General features: G+C 36.5%; 3 protein-coding genes across 5 annotated transcripts; 1 reads left to right on the top strand and 2 right to left on the bottom strand.

The window, feature by feature from the left end:
* The first annotated feature begins 441 nt into the window (after positions 1–441).
* On the top strand, positions 442–1,232 carry LOC121972842. Its single transcript, XM_042524466.1, has 3 exons — positions 442–581; positions 666–880; positions 956–1,232. The coding sequence occupies exons 1-3, from the start codon at positions 489–491 to the stop codon at positions 1,230–1,232; spliced, it is 585 nt and encodes a 194-aa protein (XP_042380400.1). The 5' UTR covers positions 442–488.
* Positions 1,233–1,486: 254 nt separating this feature from the next.
* Positions 1,487–10,791, bottom strand: LOC121971448 (two-component response regulator-like PRR73). Of its 2 annotated transcripts, none has more exons than XM_042522721.1 (9): positions 10,658–10,791; positions 9,736–10,123; positions 6,655–6,816; positions 6,448–6,581; positions 6,120–6,278; positions 4,266–4,449; positions 3,795–4,188; positions 2,901–3,708; positions 1,487–1,777 (listed from the first exon to the last, which is right to left on the bottom strand). In XM_042522721.1, exons 2-9 carry the CDS (start codon positions 10,049–10,051, stop codon positions 1,670–1,672), a joined length of 2,265 nt encoding a protein of 754 aa, XP_042378655.1. In that variant the 5' UTR covers positions 10,052–10,123; positions 10,658–10,791; the 3' UTR covers positions 1,487–1,669. The 2 variants fall into 2 exon arrangements, with proteins under 2 accessions (XP_042378655.1, XP_042378657.1); XM_042522723.1 differs by having other exon boundaries at positions 10,524–10,663.
* Positions 10,792–13,151: 2,360 nt separating this feature from the next.
* Positions 13,152–17,410, bottom strand: LOC121971446 (APETALA2-like protein 3). 2 transcript variants are annotated; one of them, XM_042522718.1, is made up of 11 exons: positions 17,301–17,401; positions 16,457–17,222; positions 16,366–16,391; positions 16,249–16,279; positions 16,061–16,148; positions 15,841–15,986; positions 14,889–14,933; positions 14,684–14,784; positions 14,464–14,579; positions 14,183–14,279; positions 13,152–13,508 (listed from the first exon to the last, which is right to left on the bottom strand). In XM_042522718.1, the coding sequence occupies exons 2-10, from the start codon at positions 16,963–16,965 to the stop codon at positions 14,196–14,198; spliced, it is 1,146 nt and encodes a 381-aa protein (XP_042378652.1). In that variant the 5' UTR covers positions 16,966–17,222; positions 17,301–17,401; the 3' UTR covers positions 13,152–13,508; positions 14,183–14,195. The 2 variants fall into 2 exon arrangements, with proteins under 2 accessions (XP_042378652.1, XP_042378651.1); XM_042522717.1 differs by having other exon boundaries at positions 16,457–17,410.
* Between the last annotated feature and the right edge of the window lie 6,041 nt (positions 17,411–23,451).

Here is a 23,451-nt window from a genome sequence, read left to right as displayed (position 1 = left end):
AATTGAACATATATTCATTTGATTTAATAAATTATTTAAACTTATTTACTTAATTTACTATATTAAACAATCTCTTATAAAAGGAACATCAAGTAAGCCTACTTATGAAGATTTGATCCATTCATAACCCTAATTTTTATTACAATCCTATTTTTATCCTATTTCGCTGTCAAACCCGACATGGCACACTATTTTTAACCTCTTTCACACCGCCCCTAAATCTTCTCTTATTTTCTACGCATTTTATTGGACCTCCCCCAAACTCCTTATTTATACACCTCATTCACCAACAGCACAAGATGATCAATTCCCAGACCTCTCTCAGGTATTAAATTAATCACCACTCCATTAAATTTTTGTTCTTCATCAAGATCTATTTAATTCATATTATTATTATATTCTTCTTTTCCTTTTTTTTTTTTTTTTTTTTTGATAAAAAAAAGATTCAGCTGTGAAGCTGGATTTGATCCAAAAGCTCACCGACAGCAATGGCCATGGAGCAAAGCAAAATGATTGGACTCTCTGTGTTCCTGCTGGGGTTCTTATCCTTCCTTCTGGCTGTTGTTGCTGAGAATAAAAAGGTTTTTTTTTTTCTTGCATTACAATGATTTCTTTTTGTTAGTTTGTTTTTACCATTTCAGATGATCGTATCGTCACTTCTACAGCCTCCTTTTGGCACTCCAATTCAAGGGAGGGACGTCGTGATATGCAAATTCCCGAGTGATCCGTCGATACTACTCGGGTCTTTGTCGACGATTGCCCTCGTTCTTTCGGTCATATTAGGCCATGTTGGCATATTCTTCCCATACAAAGGGAAGCCAGTTTCGACTAGCGTCTTGTTTGGCTACAAAACCTTGTCCATTTTCTTCTATGTCGCGGAGTAAGTTATTCAATTATGATCTCGGGTGGTTAGGAATTTGAATGCGATGCGAATTTAACGGTCGTTTTTGATCAGGATTGTGTCGGCTTGGGCCATAGCATTCTTGGTGTGGACTATTGTGACGGAAGGCCTGCATCGATCGCGCAACGTTCACTATGATCTCACGACGCAGTGTCCTACGGCGAAGACCGGGATGTTTGGTGGCAGTGCTTTTCTTGCCCTTGATGCCGCCCTCTTGTGGGTGGTTTGCCAGATGCTGACTTTGAATGTGAGAGATGATTACTTTGGGGGGGAGGAGGACGGAAAGGGAGAGTATGGGCATGTTTATACTAATGATGTGAATGTCGACTGATAATGATTGGAAACCATTCAAAAATGAACTCCATCTCCTTAACTATATCATAATAACAAAACGATGCCAAACAAATTTATCGATCTAGAACTAGCATGAAGACAATCTTCATCAAAACCTCACTTCCATTCTAATTTACATAAGGAGGCATGCACACGATTTGCGCATTCTAATTTGTTCTTATTGACTGCAAAGTTGCAAATTTTGAGACAGCAAACCACTGCTAGAAACATCGACAACAAGAGTCACAATCCTAAAGGGAAAATGAGATGCATGTAGTCTTGTAATTTATAGCAAAAGCATCCAGGAAATTGATGAACTAAGTGGTACAACACAGTTTTCTTATCCAGTTTTCTCACAGATATCCTTAAAATTAATTGTTCCCAAACGAGAAAATGCAAATGCCAACATGTTAACAACTACATATATTAGATGGGTTATCTAACGGCATCTTGGCCAGTTTGTTGATGAGTGGATTGTCGGACAAATTGGCCACGTACGCGTGGTCGTTGCTCAGCAAGTCTCTTCCTGATCTGGTAGCGAACCTGAACATCAAAGGTATCTATGAACGACGAAACAAGTAATGAAAGAACAGCTACGATGGCAATGGCAAGTAGGCAGCATTATTAAGATTCAGAAACAATCAGTATGGGTATGTACTTATGTAGGACGCTACATAAGTAGACACATGTTCTTGCAGGAGAGAAATAAATAAGAGAATCTGAAGAAAAGAAGGGAAAAAAAGGAATAATTATGCAACAAGATAAGCAATATCTAATACAAAATCTGGACCCTACTCCGAGTAAACTCCGAAAACAAGCCACTTTTGCAGACACCTAATCATTATCATCGTTAGTAAGTTGTGTTTGTACCAACTAAATGAAGTCAACTCCTTCAATCTTATCCCTTCATTAAACTTTACGCAACACTATATCACTGCTATTCAAATCAATTAAATTATTTTTATCACAAAGACTATTTTTTTTCCCACCTTCGATTCTAATGGATCTAATTCTTCTAATTTTAAAATCTATTAGTCGTTATTGAGCATTGTGCATACATTTTCTTTCAGTTTTATTGTTAATTAAAGTTATACCAAATTGCTCTCACCTATACTAACTAATATACTTGTAAACTGAGGTCATATCCTGAACACAGCCTCCTCACTTGAACTTTCTTGTACTTTATTTGTTCAATAACTTTATGCTGCTCTGAGACTTTAGATTATTAATCCTTTTTTGTTTGCATTTGGTTCAGTTACAACAGAAGACCTAACATGAACTAAATCAGATACTTAACATTTCAAGTTTTTTTTACCCTACACAATTATTGAGTCACTAGGCCACAACATATTTCAAGCTGCTATATTTCTGTCATATTAGCTATGCCTATTTTTCAGCAAAAGCAAGTGAATGAGGTCCATTTATGATAAGACGGCATTTCAACCTAGCATGACTTGTTTTTCCTAGCCTTCTTATTTCATTCACTCTTCTATTCGTATTTATTTCATTTTGCTTCTACTAAATGGAAGGCAGGATGAGTAGACTAGCAAAAGATAATCGTGTTCCAATCAGTGATCGAGTGCATATGTTTCACTCTCTAAATTACTTTGTTGACTGTGGAATACTTGGAAAATCTAAAAACAAAACAATAAAAAAGTGCAAGTACCTTCTTCCCAAAGTTTCTTTCTTTTCTTTTCAGACGAAACTTCTTCAAGGCGGCCTCTCTTTGAGCAAACCTGTTTTGTTCTATAACACTACCACTGCCGCTCCCACTTCCATTTCCGTTCGCCAGGCCACTCTGTTCTGCAATTCCATTATCACCCTCCATATTCAATCCTCCAGCTTGCACAGCATTGCTACTTCCATTTTGCCCATTGCTTCCATGATTACTACCAGAATTACTTCCATTGTTGCTACCGTTGGCTCCATTTCCTTCGAATGGGCCGTTAAACACATTGGACGACCCACATTGTGGCTCCACTCCTGCTCTATTCTTCGGTGATAAATCATTCTGATTTTGTGATGGCTTTGCCTTGTTCAGCATATTGTGGACATGGTGGTAGTGATGATGATAGTGGTGGTGATGGTGATGGTGTGCTGGGACTTGATGTTGTTTCTCCCTTGGTTGTCCTGTTGCAGATGCTGCTGCTACATTCTCCCCGTTTTCTTGCACAGGTTCCTGGTTTCCTGAAGCTCGAACCTGAACAGGATGGAAAGCTGAGGTCTGCGTGCACTTAATTATCGACGCAGAGGATGTCTTGTCTTTGTGCACTGCTGGTTTCATGGCATTCTTGGTTGTGGATCCCATGTCATTGTTGTTACTGCTGCCATTGGAACCTTGCTTCAGGGTAGCCGCATTTGAACCAGAAATAATATTAGACTCTGTCTTAATTGCTTCTAAGCTGTTATCGATCGGAGAACAGCTTCCACCACATCCATTAGGAGCTTGATTAGAAGCAGCAGATGTGTGATACCTTGTACAGTATTGGAACAGTTACATTACTATATTTTAAGCTAACAATGAATAATAATAATATTTAAAAATATTATTTTTTTTAACCTTGAAAATGCAGATACATCTGAGCGCCTTAGAACATTGCGGTCATCTTGAGTGGCAGTTGCACCCTCACCAATTGATCTCAGCCGCTTTAAACTCAGCTCAACAGAGGGTAAATCAGTTGAGGTCCTATCTTGGGCTTCCGAGATTTTGGAGAAGCCAATCACTCTACTAATTGTTTGATTGTCTAATCTACTAGCAGCTTGAGCACTTGACTCATCCAAACCATTGTTCCGAAGAGTACCCAAGCAACCCTCATTCTTAGATTCCTTTTCAGATAATTTTTCGAACTTTGTTTCAGCAAGTTTGCTACAATCCTGCTCATCTGGTTGATTTTCACTTTGCATTTCTGAATTTGTGTGTAATCCTATCTCCAAGTCTTTTCCCATGCAATCGTCTACAGTTCCAAATGGAAGTATAAATAAAAATGTTGAAATGCACGATAGGTAAATCAATATCTTAATCTTAGCTTACCAGAAAGTTTCCCTTTGTTCTGTTTCTCTCTCGTCAAATGTGTAGGAACCTGATCTTTGCAGAAGGTTTCGGATGCCGAGTGAATCACCAGTGCACATGTACTATCAGGTGGATCAGCAAACTGATCGGGATTAGACATAGGCTGGGGGCTGTCAACATCTGCAGCCCGTTTTGTCCAAGAACTCTGCATGACAAACTAAAAAGGTCATTTCCAATTTCCATCACTCGTGAGGAAACATGTATTCGACAAATGATATAGGAAAGTGGCAAAAAGGCATTATTGAAGACATCCTTTTCTTGTAAATGGAATACCCGGTTAACGATATGGCAAAATCCAAACACATTTATGAAGAAAACTCTAGTCTCATTTTTCCTAAACTTCAGTATCCTAATATCAAATCTACATAGGCATTATGTGTGGTCAAGCATTCTAAGTAAACTCCATATAGTAAAGCATTAAACATTTTTTATCAAACAAACTACCGTATTTTGAATTGCACTCGTGTTGAATTTTCATTGGCATATTCAAGTCAAATTTAGTTAACCGATTACTAACAGCATGGCTATCAACCTACTTCAATCCCAATCTAGCCTGCCCCCGAGTCCTTCCCACAATATCAGGCAAAAAAAAAAGAATCATAAGAAGGAAAATTTCCATCACTGGAAATGGGAAAATGATGAGAACTAAGGGGGCGTTTGGTACGCACGTTTTCCATTTTCATTTTCTGGAAAACGCGCATTTTCTGAAAAACGGTGTTTGATTTGCATTTTTCGCGCGCGTTTTCTAAAAAATTGACTATCGTTTTCTAGAAAAACAGAGAATGATAAAAAGTCGTTTTCTATTTTCTAGAAAACGCGCGTTTTCCAGAAAATGAAAATGAAAACGGTACAAACCAAACACATCCTAATATTCGCACTTTTTAACTCCTAATGTAGACAAGTGGGAGAATATTCCATTCCTTGTTCCTACTCTAGAGTCTTGCTTTGGTGTATTTCCACCCCGAATTTACGATAATCACTCTCACTGTATAGGTTCTACATCCACCTCTAATACTGTGTTTGCATGTCAGAGGGGTAGAGGATTAGTTACCGCAATTTTTCCTTTACAAATGCCTCCCTAGAACCATAAGACAATCATGGGAATTCAGTGCCTAAATGTTCTGCAAGCTGCACAGTGGGCAGCTAACAAATTTACGAGGGCCTTTATTTTTCAGGGGGAACAATTTTGACATAGTTAACTAATGCTGAAGTTCTAAAAAGACAATTCTCTTTATTGCCGGATTCAACAAATAACCCTGGAATTGAATGTTCTATCCCACATCACTCTGAGTATCGTACCTTTCAAGATAGTCTTGTGATGCAATTCTAGTGGGTTAGCAACAACACTCACAATCTACGAGACTGGAAACTAACATGGACCTTGATGACTCTGCTAGTTATCAGCCAGTTCAGCTAAGAGATTATATTGAAATTGCCATGGATACAACACCTGCTGATTTAAGAAGTGGGAAAAAAAATGAAAATAGTAATTTACTTCGTAAAACTTCTAAGGGATGGCCGGTTCTACATCTAAATGATAGTTACAATGGGTCGATGTATACATATAAAAACAAATCTCCTGAAATATAGAGGTTGATTGACTTCTAGTAAGAAGATAATATGCAGAGAACAATTTGAACTTTTGAAGACTAACAGATTGTAAGAAAAGAACACATTTAGAAAGAGAAAAAAGAATCCAATATTAGTCTTCAAATTGTATTCATAAAATATCTATTTTATAAATTATAAACACAGTTTTAATCCTCCAATAATGAGAAAGTCGAGAACAGCTAAAGATCTTATATGAAAATTCACCTGAGTACCACTACCATTATCGCTGCCATCTCTTGCATTCAAGCCCACACTCCCATTCTCATCATCATTGCTGTCACTGCTATTGCCAGAATTGTCACAGTTCTTTGACTTCACTGATTTCTGGGTTTGGATGCCACTCTCACTTCCACTACCACTCGACTGAGATAAAGAAACAAGGTTTTATAATTAGAAGGAAAACAAAACGTCGTATACAGGTTACAACACAAGTAGTCAACCAAGCAATAGACTTTGAACCAGTAAAGATCGAAGATAGTCTCAACAATGTTACAAAATGTCATTTCATACTTTCAATGAAAAATTAACTTACACTGTGGCATCTCCTCCAGACATGCTGCCATAGATTTTTAAGCTCATTCTTCCTTATAGGCTTGAAAAAAAAGTCAACTGCACCTTTTGACAAACATTTAAAGACCGTACCCATTGAATCATTCGATGACATCACTGCACAGAAGTTTTTAAAGTGAAGCCATTTACACACATCAAAGTGGAGGAGTAATAAAAGAGGAATACTCACTGATCACAGGAATGTTCTTCCAAGTTTTATGGCTCATGATCTTGCTTAGGAGACCAATGCCAGTCAAACCAGGCATGACTACCTCAGTTAAGATAAGGTCAATATGATTAGTAAGATCCTCCAGTAGTTTCCATGCTTGCAGACCATTAGAAACAGCAGTAACTGTTGAATAACGGAAAAACACATCACTAGTTAAAATTCATATGCAAGTAATTGTAAGAAACTAGAGTACCATGAATTAAGAAAGCCAAGTTCAGCAAGCTAACAATTATTATTTATCTAATGGGATATGACCTAGAAGAATAGTTAACAGATCCGAAGGCATCTACGAGTTGGGCCAACACTAGGTCCTAAGGTTATTGATCAAACCAGTGGGCAAATTAATTGCATAACATGTTTATTTAGAATAAATTTTAAAAAATATAATATCTAAAAAATAGCCCTTCCATCTTGGTTTTCTTGCATCTCAGTTTGTGAAGCAAAGTGGACCAGCAGAAGCTACGTTACTTGAGATATCTGTGGAATCAGCTGACAAGCCAGAATTTATTAGTATCCAAGAATTATGGTAGAAACTACTTGTATCATTTTAGATGTGACTTAGTTGTTAAAATTGCTATTGTAATGTCAAAGATAATTTTTAATATTTGTAGCTTTTAGGGATTTTGCCAAATATACAATATGTTGTTTCATTTCCACAGATAATTGTAAGTAGAAGTTTGTAATACACTATCAGTGTGGATAAATGAACATGTAGACTGCCAAAACCTGTGCCATATTAAAACTTTATGATGCAGTTTCTCAATTTGTAAGGAGGCCCTGTTGAGTCTAAAATATAAATTGCTATGGAGGTCAGCTGGTCTCTTTGGTCAAAGTAAAACTTCTATTCAACCTACCATCGAAATGGATGATTTTTAATATTACATTAATGAACAAGAAAAAAAACAAAAGACAAATTAAGCAGATGAACTCAAAAGTCCATGTAGGTACTAGATAGTCATCCCTTGCACTACCATTAACCAACTGTAATTTGTTGCCTTCACAATCATCTTGACCACCATAGTTGCTAATACTGCTATAATCCGCTATCATCACTAATATTATCTTACCCTCCAACACCACATTTCCGCCCAAACTACTGCTTCTGCCACTTTGGCTGCCTCCATCACTTTGATTTGACATTTCTAAAAGCCTAAAGAGTAAAAACAATGAAATACAATCGACATTCTGGTCATCGTCACCACATTATAACATTTTCCAAAATGCCTACATCCACTAGCGCTACTCCTATTACTGCCTTGATTTGAATCCTTCATTAAAATTGCCACCGCCTTATGTTTTTAATCCTACATCTTCGAAATTTGACTGGCTGGAGGATTGGTTTGCAATTCTTCTAAGGTTGAATGGTTGGTCAGGCCTAGGCATGGTGCTCATAACCACCATCTAGTTTCCTAATAGACACAAGATCAGAAGAATTAATTCTCCCCATCTAGATTCCTCAAAATCAAATAAATTAGAAACTTATCAATTATTTACCTTCTTGTGTGTCTCTTTGTGTGTTACCTTCTGTAGTCAACCACATCTTCCAATCTTTTGTATTTTTGTACTTTAAAAGGGATAAAGGGTGAGCTCAAGTGATTAACATGAATTATATTTACTTTGATAATATCAATCAAATCTTCTCCAAGTGGCTAACATGTATGATATTCACTTTCATGATATTAACCAACTCCAACTTAATATTCACCTACCAACACACCAAGGATAAGCCCCTACCAACTACTTCAACTTAGTCTTCCATTAATAAGCATAGACACAAGTGAGCCAGCTACGATGCACGGATTAAAGGTAAGCCAAGAGCTTTCATCTGGTTCAACTATGTCATTCAATTTAAAATAATTCCAGGGATGCCACAAATTCAATGCTATCATTTGCATACGCACCAGAGCAAACTTCAAAACCAAATTGCTAGACACAAGCTTGGTTCATAGGTCAAGTAGAAAAAAGGAATTGCATGATAAACAATGCAATAAAAAGTATTCAACAAAAAACAATAGAAAAATGCCTCTTGAACACTTAAGGACGTTTGATCCCTCAAAAAGAGGGAAAAAAAAAAACAATAACTACAAGAGCTTCAGAGGGAAAGGACACACCAACCTAGGTATGATAGACTAAATAATACCACAAAGAAGGAAAGGTTAAAACATAGGTTGGAGGAAAAAATTATATTATAAAAATTATAGACAGAAACTAGATTATATAACAGACAGTCAATCTACTGAAGCACAAATGAACAAGGTCTGGAGTAAGCATCAGCCTTTTGTGGATTGTACCATCGACAAGATAGGGATGACCATATCATGTTACAAGTTTTTGCATGATATCAGAACTCACATCTTAGCTAACCAAAAGAGATTGCACTAGACAATCATGGAAATAAGAAAAGCATTCAAGTACTTTGTTGATCTTATGGCCTACAAAAAGAAAATAATATGTTGAAAAAAGATCCACTCATGTTTTTCCCTAAAGAAGAATGATAAAATAGGATAAACGATACTGAAACTTGAATGCCATTATTAGTTTCATTTTAAGTAAAATAATAGTAATCCTGTTACAAACGAATGAAAAGATGCCAATATTGCAAGATGAGTTCAGTAAAGCCATCTGAGAAAGCAAGGCTTTTTTCCTTTTCAGGAACTAGACTTTTCCCCACATGCTTGATCTGGTTGAAGAGGCTAAAACAATAAAACTAAGCGTTTGAAGCGACTACATATGGCATCCACCTAAAATATCTGCAACCTGTAATAAAGAAAGCAACAAAAGTTGCCTAAAATTATGTAGAGGGGTCCTCTATGGAATTTGCCCAAGAATACCTAACTAGCTAAATGGAGAAACTAGTGATTAAGCAAAATGAGGCCCACTAATAAATTCAAACCCATCTTACATGGAATATTCAAAATTTGAAGACCGAGGATGAAGTGCCTTTTTAGCGCAATAATTTCAGCAATTTAGAAAAGATTAATTTGGATAAATTTAACAACAAGATGATGCATTGATGTGAGATAATAAGAAACTATATCTTACCTTCATAACTGCAGTTACGGAGTAATGCGCTGACAACTTGACGGGTGCAATCATCATTCTCAACCAGCAGAACCTTGAGAGTTCTGACCGGGAGAAACCTCTCCCAGCGTACGACGGGACCTGCTGGCGGCAGTGGTTGTTTATTGGAACCACCAGGTTGTTGTGCCGCCTGTGCAGCATCCTTTATCTGGTTGTTTTTCAAATCTTCTGACACTTCATTGACCTTCGACTCATCTTCATCTGAGAATCCTTGAACTTGTCCAGCAGTGGTATCACCCACTTCCTTGTTCTCATCCTGAGCAGGTTCCTTATTCATGACTCCACCAGAGCTTAATTGAGTGACACCTCCGATCAACCAGATTCAAAGAAGTTGACAATGGCACAATTTCTGAAAGCACAATATCCATTTTTGTCATCAGGACTATAAAGATGAAGCATAATCCTTACAAACCACAAACATATCGATGTATAAAACCAAATACTCCATGTAGCATACTGAACCACCTTAAAATCCAGCGAGCCGAAAAAAAAAGAGTATGGGGAAAATGGCTATTTCAAGTGTGTGGTCAAAAGTAACAATTCCGCAGATCATGAAGCCAAGATAAGAATAACCAGTAGCAATTCATCATCCAGAAACCCGAAAAGGAGCAAAGATCCACCAAAGATGAGATTATGCGACCCAGAAACCAAGAAAAAGACCACAAAAATAGTGGGAATTCAAGAATAATAACCGATGGGCTCAACCACCACGTAGAAAACAACAAAGGCGTCGGATTTGGGGCACTTACGCCTTCGATCGGAACGGCGAACCCCGAAAACAAGACGAGGAACCCATTTCCCACGATCCAAATAACTGTTAACTAGAAAGGAGAAAATCGAACTAAGAAGAAAGCAAGCAAGGATTGGGTTTGAGAACACTAAACTCAGGTGGATCGAGGGGCTCCTTCCTTCTGCTCTCGCTATGGCTGTGAGCTTGGAAGACTCAGCAGGGCTTGGACCGAGAAGGGGGAAGGAGAGAAGGGCATAAGGCGATGGAGAGATCTCCCGACCCGGAGGCGTCAAAGGGAGATATATTATGGTCGGGCTTCGCGGCTGACGTGGAGAAAATGGCGACGGGAGTCCTGTCCACGTCGGATCGAAGACGGCCGAACGTGTTAAGACACGTGGACGAAATCAAAAGCCGGGAGCCGACGCGCCCTGCGAGCAATCCGCCCCGATCTGCTGAGGGCCACGTGGGATGGTCTGCTGCTCGGCTAGGTGCGATCACCGTAACGACGTCCAATCTCACTTTGTCTCGTTGTGGGTAAAGCAGCATTGCACCACGGCAGTATCGTCGACCGGAGAGTGAGTGGACCACATTGGGGAATAAAAATCATAACGGCGAGATAACGGCGTCTGGGAGCAGGCAAATAAGCCATAACGCCCATAAATAATAGTTATTTACATTTTAGTTCATTAAGTGTTTAAATTTAATAAAAGTTTTCAGTAGCAATTGCTATTGTATCATCTTATGATCAAAAGTTCGAGTTAGAGAAATAACTTCTTGTAATATTGATAAAATTGCATGCAATAGACTTAATGTGATCCGATTTTTTTAATGAAATCTCGTATTGGCATGAGTTTGTGGTAAAATGCATAAAAGAAAAGTTATTGTGATTGAAAATTAGATTGAGGTAGAGGCTGAATTTTAATGTACTAAGTGTTCTAATTGAATTTTACACATCTACTAGTAGTTTGGAATTTGAAAGAAGAAGAAAACAAAACAAAGAATAGAATGGAAACAAAGACCATGAGATTGATGCATTATTGGGTTGCCTTTTGCAAGAGTATCTATATCTTCTTTACGAGGCTTTATGGGGTTGTGGCCGAGAGTTTGAGCATCTTTCTTCTTTGTTGGTGTGTGGCCTCGCTCGCTTCTCCTTTCCATATGGCACCTTGTCCTCCAGGCTTTTGATCCCCTCAGGCTCTAGTGCTCTTGCTCGCCTCGTTTTTGATTTTCGATTTCATGGAGGAGGAAAGCAAAGCCAAAGCAAAGGAAGGTGATAGGAGTAATATTCTTGCTCATCTCATGGGCTCTTGCTTTGCTTTGGTGCCTATGATTCTTGAGGCAGCTAAAGGATGGTGTCGGAGGTCAAAAGCCCAAATGGCTTTCGCTGTACTTGGAATATTTTGTGTGGATCTCATCACATTCAGGGAATTGGGGTAGGTTCATTGGTGCATGAGAGAATCAAGTGGGTCAGCGGAGGCTTTTACTTAGGGTTCGGCTCGGCCGACGAATTATGAATGTAAACTTAAACTATGTTCAAATTTATTTATTTACTGAAGAATCTTATCGAGTTTGAGACGAGCTCAATTAACAATATTGTTGTGGTTAAACATTTATCTAATTCATCAACTTATTTGTTTTATCTTATTTTTAACCTATTGTAAATAGTAATAAATTATCAATCTATACATTACTATTTATTATTTAAGTATTTAAATAACATTTAAAAAATAAATTTATAATTAATTTTTAGGGTAAAAATTAAAAAGGCAATCGTGGAATACCAACGAGGCACTTCTGTTTATTTATTATTAAAAGGATGTCTCATTCCACATCCTTACATTTTTACTCTTCGAAAACTTCTTCTCATTTATTATTGAAAGGATGTCTCATTCTGCATCCTTACAATTTTTACTTTTCGAAATTGATCTATTTTTTATGCTATTTCAATACTAGTCAATTTTTTTATATTCTGATTAACATTAATAACATTGTGCTGTAATAATTACAATTCATACCTCTTGTAATATAAATGTTTCATCAATGTTCAACAATAGTCATAATTGTTTACCACATAGTCAATTTATTTCTAATCAATACCAATTAGTATCTAACTAATTGAATAATTATAACCACTATAAAATCATAGCTATCAGTCGTATAGCAGCTACCATAATTGTGAATCATCTATGAATTGAAGTTTTTACAACAATATCAGTAATAAAGACAATTTCTAAAAGTAAAATGACTAGAGACTAGAATGGAACGTCCTTCTGATAACACATGAAGAAAAAGCACCCCTTTCCAATATAAAAGGATGCTTTTTGATTTTTTTTTAAGTTTTATACAAGTTAATAAATATTTTTTTTTCATAAATTGTCCATAAATTTTATTCATAAACATTATCAAACCAAACTTATTAGTGTTCAAGTATTATTTATTTTATATATATTTTTATTATTGAATAAGCATAAATAAACTTTATCCAACCATTTTTACTAGAACCTTGCAGTGCAGGGAATGAAGACTTCACGAAACCCTACCTACTCTTCTCTGCTCTATAATTGATGGAGCACCCGATAGCAAAAGTAAGGCGACCGAGCATGGACCTCCGCCGAAGCTTGGCCTTTAAGGATCGAAACTGCAGAGATTGGTCCTTCAATGGAGCTATTACAAGTCTCCTAATTTTCTTCTCAAAGAACAATCTCAGACAATTTAGTCAAGATCAGTTAACAAACACTCTCAAACAAACAATTTATTCATTCAATATTTACACATATTGGCCTGTTGATTTTGAATCTTTGATCCCCAAGAAGGAGGTTTAGAGGGTAGAAATGGGTTCGTTTAGGGTTTGTCTAAGGCGATAGGGCCATGAGGAGACAAGCAGACATCAGTTGGAGATTAGAGAATTCTGATGATGCTGCAAGAGCTGTGCGGAGATATATATTTGGAGATGGCCTCTACCGGTCATCCTCGCCCTTACAAAACTCTTCACTCTCCTTCTATCCTGCATTGTGCGAGTATGTTTAGCCAAATGATAACTGTATAAGGTTAAGACAAATATCGGGGTTAATTAGCAGAAACAATATTTAAAGAACATGTATTTGTTATTAAAGTCAAAAGGGGAGTTCCCTTACCCCAAATTATCCACTTAAGATTAAGAATCATTTTATACAAAGTCGAATGAAAAATAAAGTTTCTTTTTCTTTGTCATTCCTTTAGTAGAGTTTTACTCCTTCCTCATCTCCTACTCTATAACATTTGAATACTGAATTTTGTTCTGTAAATCAGACAATTATATGCATCAGGAAAAAAAACTAAAATAGTAAATTATAATGGACACTTATTTGATTTTTTTTTTGTAATCCAAGTGTCCAAGTTTCGCTCGACTAAGCTGGGAGATAGACAACCTTCCCCCCTTAGTTTGCCTATTGGGTAAATTTGGAGCACAATTCATGCACACTCAAAAGTCACCCTCCAAGATTTTGTCCTATTTGGGATTTGAACCTGATCATTTTATTGTTCCTAGTGTTTTACCACTGTAAACGGATCAGAGGCCATGTACCTCCAAGATTAGTTAGGCGAAGCAAAAAACTAAAATAGTGGGTGTTAGGGGCAAGCACACGGGAAACTTTGTTCTATGAATGATGAATCTGACAAGGAACTTGTAGAAGATATCACCTTGATTCGGGAACTACAAACGAGCAGTCTGTAGAAGCAAATGTCCTGGCGGATCAGGTGAGGTAGGAGTCGATACCACTTGACGAGAAAGATAAATCTGATGCAGAACAAAAGAAAACAAGAATGAGGAGCTGAAGAATTGGACCAATATCATGCATAGTAGTTTAAAAACAAAAACAAAATTCAAGAATAAGTTTAAGGATTGAGGAAATGCAATCTAATTTACTAGGATACAGGACTGAGGAAACAACAAAATTCAAGAATATCGCAAAACAAATTACATCTGATTTGCCGGCATTGGAAGCTTCAGAAGGTGTAGTAGCCGGTGGATTATGAATCCCCCCTGGAATTTGGACAACAGGTTGGGCAATACTCAAGTTCAGATCCACAATATGACCTACAGGACATCTTGTGAAGTACTCCATCCAGAATATATATATAATCGATATCTGAAACATGGAATGTAATGAAGAAGATCAGAAAAGAATTTTACTAATTCACCTTCATTATCGTCCATACGATGTAGTTCTTCATAGTTGCTTGGCTCGAAATTGGTAACAGCTTCCTTCCCACTATACTTTATAGCAGCCTTGTCGTAAGCCCTAATTAATGTAAATAAACAAGGGAGAAAAAGGTAAAATAGTGATGAAAAAGAACCATTACAATGTTAAACAGTATTTATGAGACTGTCCATGTTAAGAGAGACCTTGCAGCTTCAATTTCGCTGTCGAATAGTCCAAGATATACATACCTGCACATCCAGTGATAGTCTCATTTGTAAAACTAAAATATGAAATTTTCTATAAACTCCTTTTTATAAAATATTTAGCAATATTAGATATAATGAGACAATTGTTGAGATAGTAGATGACGAGTTACTTATAACTAAGAGTTTTAAGCATCTAGGAATATTTTTGCAAAAGAATAAAGTGATTGAGACAGAGAATACAAGCAAGATGGTTGAAATAGAAGAGAGTGTTCTTTGTGATCGAAAAATAACTCTAAAACTTAAAAGAAGTTGTACAAAACGACAGTTGGACCTACTATGTTACATGGAGTTAAATATTAAGCTATGAATCAAGCATACGAGCAAAAGTAGAGATGAAGATATTAAAATAGATGTGTGGATATACGAAAATAGACGTGATAAAAAATGAGAATATTAGAACGAAACTCAAAGTTACACCTATTGAGAGAAAACTCCGAGAGACATTTAAGATGGTATGGACATGTACTCTAGTTAGGCGATGTAAAACTATGACAAATATGCACATCGAACGAGGAAGTGAAAGATAAAAAAACATGATTAGCAACGGTAAAATAAGATAATTTTTTAAAAATATAGATGACTATATAATAGGAGATAGAGCCCAATATCGTAGAAGTATCCATACAACCGACTCCATCTAGTGAGATACAGTGTGGTTGTTGTTGTCGTCATCTATTTTTATCAAAGATTTTAGGTACAATGCTAATTTCCAGAGCTATCGATCATAAATTCTGTATATATTTGTTTTTTCATTTTTCAGAAAGAAACAAAAAGATCAGATGGATGTTTATGACAGCAAGATGCCAAGAACTTATCAGTATCTATAACACACACACAAAATAAAGGCACGATTAACAGAAGCTCAAGGACTGGAGAACAAGCTTCTTACTTCTTGCCAAGGAACTGTCCCATGCGAGCTTCCCAGCGACCGCACTTGTGAAGGGTCACTCCTCTATATTTTGAGCTTCCCCTCGAGAATCCAGAGCTTTGACGACGAAGAATATGCACAAATTCTTCCTTTGACAAATTCATCATCTATAGAATTTAAAACTAAGTCATTCAACTATAAAGCAATCAAATTCTTCAAGGACAACTAAGTTTCTTGTGACCTGTTTCAGATCCTCTTCGTAGTCACAAAGAGTGAAGTTGATATCAGCACCAACTCCTCGAAATTTGATTGCAGCGCGATCGTAAGCCCTGAGTAAAGAATACTGTTGTCGACATGTTCCTCTTGGTAGTTGGCAGGCAAAGAAATGGCAAATAAAAAAAAAGCACCAGACAAGAAAACAAAGCTAACCTTGCAGCAGCATGAGCTGTGTCGAAGCCTCCTTTTGATGCGCAATCAATAAAGTGCAAAAATAGTAAGTTTCGACAAAAATGGCGGAACAGCTGAGGAGAAAAGGATCTTGCTTACCCAAATATAATTGTTTGCCGCAGTCCCTGCACCAAAGTTCATGTCAAGCGTGATGAAGAAGGGAGTAAAGACTACAGGGCAAGTTGCTCACCAGATGTGCGACTCCCATCTTCCTGTTCGCCGGTAGAAGGTAACGCCCCGGTACTGAGAGCTCCGAGACGGCGGCCCCCGGCGACTCTTCTTCGCTTGCTGTTGCGGTTTGAGAACTCTAGAATCGATCCGCGATGGCTTGTATTTGGAGAACGAAAGATTCATTGAGTGCGGCATGGAGGGACACGAGAAAGGAGGAGCGGTAGCCGCATCGATGAACTTCGTAGTTTGCGAAATCGCCTGCGCCGGCGGAAACAGCTGCCTGGTGAATAATCCGGGTTGGACTAGCCGATCATCCTTGAAGGTGCTCTTCAAGATGCTAAACTGGAAGGTAGACGCCGGCAGGGTCGAGCTGGAGTTGCCATGGGCCAGATCGACGGGAGACTCGACGCTGAGGATGGACGAGTTGGAACTCCTGGAATCATCCGCCGGCGCGGCTCCGCCCGAATCGACGACGATGGTCTTCCCATCTGTCGCCGAGACAGACGACGCCAAGTTTAGGTCGAACATCGATCGATGCTCTCCGAAGTAACCGCGTCCGATTTCCTCCTGGTCTCCAAGAGCTCCACACAGGTTATCGACCAGATTCTTATTCACTCCTTGAGGAAGAAGAACCAAAGAAGGAACAGATAAAAGCAGGACAAGGCCGAATCGTTCTTCCTAAACATCTGTCCCCCGATTCACTTCCAAGATCAAATGAAGGCTGAATCTGATCCTAACATTCCATCGAATGCAGGAACTTCAACCTTAGTCTCCGTCTCTCGTTCCTTCGTCACCCACCCAAACGAGATCAAACACAACAAAAAGCGAAAACGAAATCTCGAGATCAGGAGTTAGAGAAGCACCAGGAGCAAGAAAGCAAAAGCCATAAATGTGAGGCGGCGGAGAGATCGCCGGCGGGGCGGCCACCGGAGAAGGCGAGCTCAAACCTCAAAAGCTAGCACCTTTCACGGTTCTTTTCTCCGAAAGAATATGTAGGAGTAAGAGACGGCGTCAGTTGACCGGGAGAACCGGTTATCCGGTCGACTTCCGCAGAATAGAAGACGAATATAGTAGCTTGACCTCTTGGCCATGTCCCGTGGCTGCCGATCAGACGGTCATATTTTTAAAATATGTGTAATATCTTTGTTGATTTAATCCGTAGTTAGTAATCATCCATGATTTATTTTTTCTGTATTGATCTTAACATGAATCGACAAGGAACGAACGAATGAAAAAAAAATATCGAGTCGATTTAATGATTAATGTATGTTATACTATTATCATAAGATATGAAATTTGAATTTCGACATAATTAAAATAAATATTTTATTCATATATCAATCATTATTTCAAAGGTTGATAGTTACTTGACGTTAGGGATGAGCGAGATCTATTCAATAATTTATTTATATTCATAATAATCTTGATTAATTAATTAAATTAAATAAATAAATTTAAACATAGTAAATCGGTTAATTTATAGCCTTGCTCTCGCTTAATCCTGGACGTCCGATGGATTTTGGATTGATCCTGAGAGCCGAACTGTGCACGTTCGTGGGATGATGACATGCAATGATTACATGTCTTTATTTAGAAAAAAATTAATTAATTAATATATTATTTTTATATTATAATTTAATGCGTCAGAAAATTATCGTAAGATCTCCGAACACGAAGATAAGCAGAGTTAGGATTTTCAATATTTTTTAAAATTGCAAATATTAGTCATCATCGATTTTCACCATTCGGCTGATTAAATTTTAAATTTAAGGAGTTAAAAATAAATTTAAATTTAAAAATTTTGATCTTTAATCCTAGATTATAATTACATTATATTAATTTTTTATATTACAATTTGATGCTTCAGAAAATTATCGTCAAATTTCTCCGAACATGAGGATAAGCAGAGTTAGGATTTTCAATCATGAGTGATTTTTTAAAATTGCAAATATTCGTGATGATCGATTTTCACAATTCAGTTGATTAAATTTTAAATTTAAGGAGTTAAAAATAAATTTATCATTTATAATCTTGTTCTCTTAATAAACATCCTAACTGACCATCTAATAAAATAAAATTTATATTTTAGAACACACTCTCAATCAATAAAATACGAAAGAAAAAAAAACATAAAGAACAACTTACTCTTATGATTATGCTGGGACAAAGGGGGAAACGAAAAATAGCTACTTGTTAAGGATTATTCACTCGGAAAATAAAATTACAAGCGTTAATTTTGAAAAAAAAACATAGAAGAGAAAATAGGGAGGAAAAAATAAAAGAAGACAACTTTATCTTTTTCATTAGCAACTTTAACTAGTTTCAGAGAACTCAACAATGATAAAAAAAAAAAGGTGAAATAAAATAGAATTAATCTTGTGGTACTAATAAAATTTAAAAAAATACGAGAAGAGAAAGAAGATGTAAAGGTGGGCTGCTCTTGTTGTTTCAAGATGATAACAATTGATGTTGCATTTTCTGTTTGCCGTAGACGAGAAAAGAGTTATTGTAAACTATAGATTTACTATTGTTAAAGAAAAGAAAAAAATAGGAAAAAGAGGAACGGAAAAATAAAAAAGAGGATGGACGAAAGTACAATGATGGCGTAGATTAGGGAGGGTTGCAGTTTGCATAGGAAGAAAAGAGAGAAAAATATGAAGGAGATGGTTTTCTTAAAAATAGCATAGTTTATTTTAAATTTATCAAACTCGATTAAATCTTAAATTTCATTCGGTCATAATTTGATCAAATCAATTTTGGTTTGAACTAATGTAATTTTTATCTTCGTATTTATCCGTTGAATTTAGTTCATATCTAATTTTAATTTTACGTTCTCACTTCGTGTTTTACAGCCTAATTTATCCATTATTATTATATATTCTATTTTTAAAATCCAATATTTAACCTTTCAAATCAGGATATTTTATCATGAAAAGTGATATCAATAGATAATTTAGATCCAGAATTTTCTAAATATATGATTAATTTAATTTTCGGATGACGAATGATAATGAATTGATCCATTAAATAATGGTGAGGGTTATTTTTTTTAAAAAAAATAAAGCGTATTCACACCCTCTCATGCCCACGTAACTACGCCACTGGAGATAAATATGAATAAATTAATCGACAAAACTCATTCGATACGTTCATGTGATGGAGAAGTAAGAACGGAGTAAGTTAAATTAAAAGAGAATGAGTGTAGATGTCATTGTCAGTTTTATCTACAATCGTTGAACTCTAGGGGCATAGATTATGACAATATGTTCTAGGACGTGCCGAGTTGAAAATCATGTGACATATTTGTAACATATATTGCAACAATATAAATTATGAGGGATTTTTATTTTAATAGTAGTGACATGAGCTTGTCATGTCATGATCGTGACCTTTAGGGTTCATTCTTACGAGACACAAACCCTATTATAATGCGTATCTATTTCAACTATAACCTATGAGGATAGTGTCCGGTCATGAACGTTGAGTCACACTAAGGTCTTAGCCTCTTAGGTAGCTAACCCAAGTTGAAAGCCGCGTGTATCAACCAAGTGGAATAAGTTGAGCCTATTATCCTAAGATGCCACTATTGATTATATGAGTTTTTTTTTATAATTTTATTTGTCCTATAAATTTATTATATTTTTTTTTGGTAAAAGAAAAAGAAAAAGTAAAAAAAATAGTGCTTTAGAATATGTAAAGGCTCCACGAGTCACTGTCTCTCTCCTACGACCTTGTTTTTTTTTTTTCCGTCACACTAACTTTAAGATTAATTTTCCGTTTCTGACATCACCGGCTGCAGTCGGTCATCCTTATTTTGTTGGCATATTTTGGAACTTAAGGGTTGATTTACTTTAATCGTTCGTTGATGATAATTTATATTAAAAAATTTAAATCAATGTTAATACTTTTTATTTGATATCTATTTTCTTAAAATGATTAATCTAATAGTCTATTCTCTTACACTATGCAAACGTCGTTATAAAAGAGACGCAGAAAGTTCCTACAAACAAATACGAGAATTATAATAATAAAAATAAATAAATATAATAATAAAAGATATTTGCTCTTTATTTTTTATTTATTCTCTGAATTGATTAATCAATCGATTATGCAACTTCAATTAATCACTTGATCGATTAAGAAGTCCATTGTTTATCACGAGTCAATTGGAAAACTCATTGTTTGTCATAAAAATACTCTCAATCAATCACATGATCGGTTGACAACTTCAATTGATTACCTAATCAAAACTTACTATTCACTCACAAACTTTTCCAATAGATTACCGGATATATTAAGCAGATCTTGATCGATTACCAAATAGATCAAGACACTTTATGTACTGTACTTCATCAACCAATTGCTTATCTGATCGATTGACCCCCTCAATCGATTACCTAATCGATTGGTAAGTAGTAAAATGTGTAAAACTCTAAACGAGCTTTGTTTCGTATTTGAGATCACGATCATTCCAATATCTAAGTCAAAAGTTAGGGTTATCGAAAGTTTATTATTTCGAAACTTCCTTGTTTCATGCTAACTCCTTGTTAGACTTACGACCGTCAAGTGTTCAATCAACCTTTAATTCATTTGGACTTCTCTTTGCTAACTTTTCGTTGGACTTCTGATCATTAAGTGTGATCTTCCTTGACTCACTTGGATATGCCTCTTGTCTAACCTTAGTTAGGACTTTCCCTTGCCAACATGCAACTCTCCTTGATCCACTTGGAATTTCCTTTGTCAACGTGTAGTCCTTTTTAACCCACTTAGATTTTCCTTTGCCTAACTGCAATTAGGAATTCCCTTTGCCAACGTGTGGTCCTTCTTACCCCACTTAGACTTTACTTTGTCTAATCGTAATTATAACTTCTTTTGCCAATGTACGGTCCTTCTTGACACACTTGGACTTTGCTTTACCTAACCCTCGAGTTAGAACTTTAGTTTGTCTAACCTCAAGTTAGAACTTTCCTAGTCAAGTATCTGGTCCTCTATTAGTTACTTGATTGCTTCTTACATATTATCCAAATATCAAAACTCAAATCCGAATCCACTCAAGCTTAATCAACTAGTTAACCTTGACCCGAGAATAATTGTACCAACGATCTCTCAACAATCTTTTGCCTGCCCACCACTGGGACTCCTCACTACTCTCTTCTATAGATGTGTAAATTGAATTGTGTCATGAGCCACCCGGTTCGACTTGAACCACACTTTGAGCAGAATATTACGTTGACCAGTGGCCTTGTTGAGAGGTTGCGACCTTGCTGCGAAGTCTAAGGGTGGCCATGAGGTTGCGATAAGCACCTCCTTGCAAGGCCTTGAGCTTACTACCTCGCGATACCATGAGTTTACAGCTTCAAAACAACACCATGAGTGTGCGAAAGCCTCAACTGCAAGTTTGTGGTTGTTTCTTGCCAAGTGCCGAACGTAGACTGCACAATGACTGAGTGACAGATCGAGCTGGGAAGCCAAGCAATTAGCTAGGCCGATCGGGAGAGTCCGATCGGGTAGAACGACCTCACAGTAGAAGAGAGGGTGATCTGAGCAACAGAGCGACCAGTAGTCGATCGGGCAGAGTAGCCGACCGGGTATAGCGATCGAACAGCAGATCAGTTTGAGTGACCGACCGAGTATATCGGTCGAGCAGTAAAGTAGACTGAAGTGACCAAATGGGAGAACCGAACTGCCGGGAAGAGAGGTCGAGTCGCTAAGGGAACTAAGAGGTCAACCGAGCGAACTGAAAGATCGACCAGGTGAACGTACCAAGGCCTGCACTGGAAGTAGTTTTCCTTAAAATAGATTCGCCCTACCTTCGGTTGTCCTTAAAACAGACAATCCGAGTATATCTCAAAGCACAGCCAAAGGTAGGGAGAATCTGTTTTAAGGAAACTGATTGTCTGTTTTCCAGGATACAACGATAATTTTGCTTTTCTGTGTGTGTAACCTTTTGTCTATGGTCGCAGTCTCACCGATCCGGCATTCGGTACACGCAAGTCATGCTCGCACACAAACCAATTTGATTCAGTACAATCTGGGCCCTGGATTTGTACCTCTTACGTACCCACGCGTGAAAAAGAGTTTCTCCCCATACATTTGTTCACATCATCAATATATGCGAATCAATATAACTAATCAATATATCTTAAAACTCTCAATGTAAAACTAAAATCTCATTCACAAGTGAATTTTTTCCCTCTTTCACATTTTCTTCATTCACATATCTACAAGAGTGACCTCATGGGAACACTGCAAGTTTACAATTTCTAAAATCAGATAAAGCAAAAAATTATCTTGTTCAATTTTTGATGGACGAAAAAAATGGGGCAAAATCAATCTCCAAACTAATTTAGAATCCATCCATCTAGTATTTTTTCAATACATAAAACAAATAAAATATCGACTTTTAAACAATTTAAAATGTCTTACAGCCTATGATCATTTTTCTATTTAAAATTTAAAATTAAATATATATAAATGCACTTTCTATTCAATTGCCAAAAGACTCATTTTCTCCTAAAGATTAAGTAGATATATTTTAATACTCAATTGAAAGTTAACTATATTTTAATTAAAAATAATCACATAACAATTGACTAGCCACAAGTTTTTGTATTTTAATTGGACTCCTAAGTCAAACAAATCCTTTTGGCCATTGAAGCACCAAAAGGCCAACAATTAATGTTAACTCGAACCAATTAACTAATCACGTAATGACACCAAATTCTTTCCTAGGGCTAGAATTTCATTTATTTAATTAATAACAACAATTTGTATCATTGAGTGACATAAATAATTTTAAAATAGATGCATGAAAAACGCATGTATATTATAAAATTTATTTGTTAAAGATATTAAAAAGAAACAGAACTTAGGCCATTGTCTTAAATATAGACAAAACTCAAAAAGACGTTTTTTTATTGAAATCAAAGTGATCAAAGAGTTTCTGATCTTTGCATATTTTAATTTTCAAAATTATCTTTATTTTTGGGTGTAAACAAGCCAAGATGTTCTTGA

Source organism: Zingiber officinale, chromosome 4A (assembly GCF_018446385.1).
Source record: "Zingiber officinale cultivar Zhangliang chromosome 4A, Zo_v1.1, whole genome shotgun sequence".
NCBI lineage: Eukaryota > Viridiplantae > Streptophyta > Magnoliopsida > Zingiberales > Zingiberaceae > Zingiber > Zingiber officinale.
The sequence above is the reverse complement of the archived record's forward strand: the minus strand, read 5'-3'. Positions and strand labels throughout refer to the sequence as shown.

Bases quoted from the DNA above. Each gene is read 5' to 3' on its own strand.
- LOC121972842 (XM_042524466.1), top strand. From the start codon at position 489: ATGGCCATGGAGCAAAGCAAAATGATTGGACTCTCTGTGTTCCTGCTG. The intron at 582-665 runs GTTTTTTTTTTT...TCACTTCTACAG, and splicing joins TTGTTGCTGAGAATAAAAAG to CCTCCTTTTGGCACTCCAAT. The intron at 881-955 runs GTAAGTTATTCA...GTTTTTGATCAG, and splicing joins ATTTTCTTCTATGTCGCGGA to GATTGTGTCGGCTTGGGCCA.
- LOC121971448 (XM_042522721.1), bottom strand. From the start codon at position 10,051: ATGAATAAGGAACCTGCTCAGGATGAGAACAAGGAAGTGGGTGATACC. The intron at 6,279-6,447 runs GTAAGTTAATTT...TCTTTATCTCAG, and splicing joins TCTGGAGGAGATGCCACAGT to TCGAGTGGTAGTGGAAGTGA. The intron at 4,450-6,119 runs GTGAATTTTCAT...TTTGTCATGCAG, and splicing joins ATAATGGTAGTGGTACTCAG to AGTTCTTGGACAAAACGGGC.
- LOC121971446 (XM_042522717.1), bottom strand. From the start codon at position 16,965: ATGTTCGACCTAAACTTGGCGTCGTCTGTCTCGGCGACAGATGGGAAG. The intron at 15,987-16,060 runs GTCACAAGAAAC...TAAATTCTATAG, and splicing joins ACGAAGAGGATCTGAAACAG to ATGATGAATTTGTCAAAGGA. The intron at 14,934-15,840 runs GTAAGAAGCTTG...CTGGATGTGCAG, and splicing joins GGACAGTTCCTTGGCAAGAA to GTATGTATATCTTGGACTAT.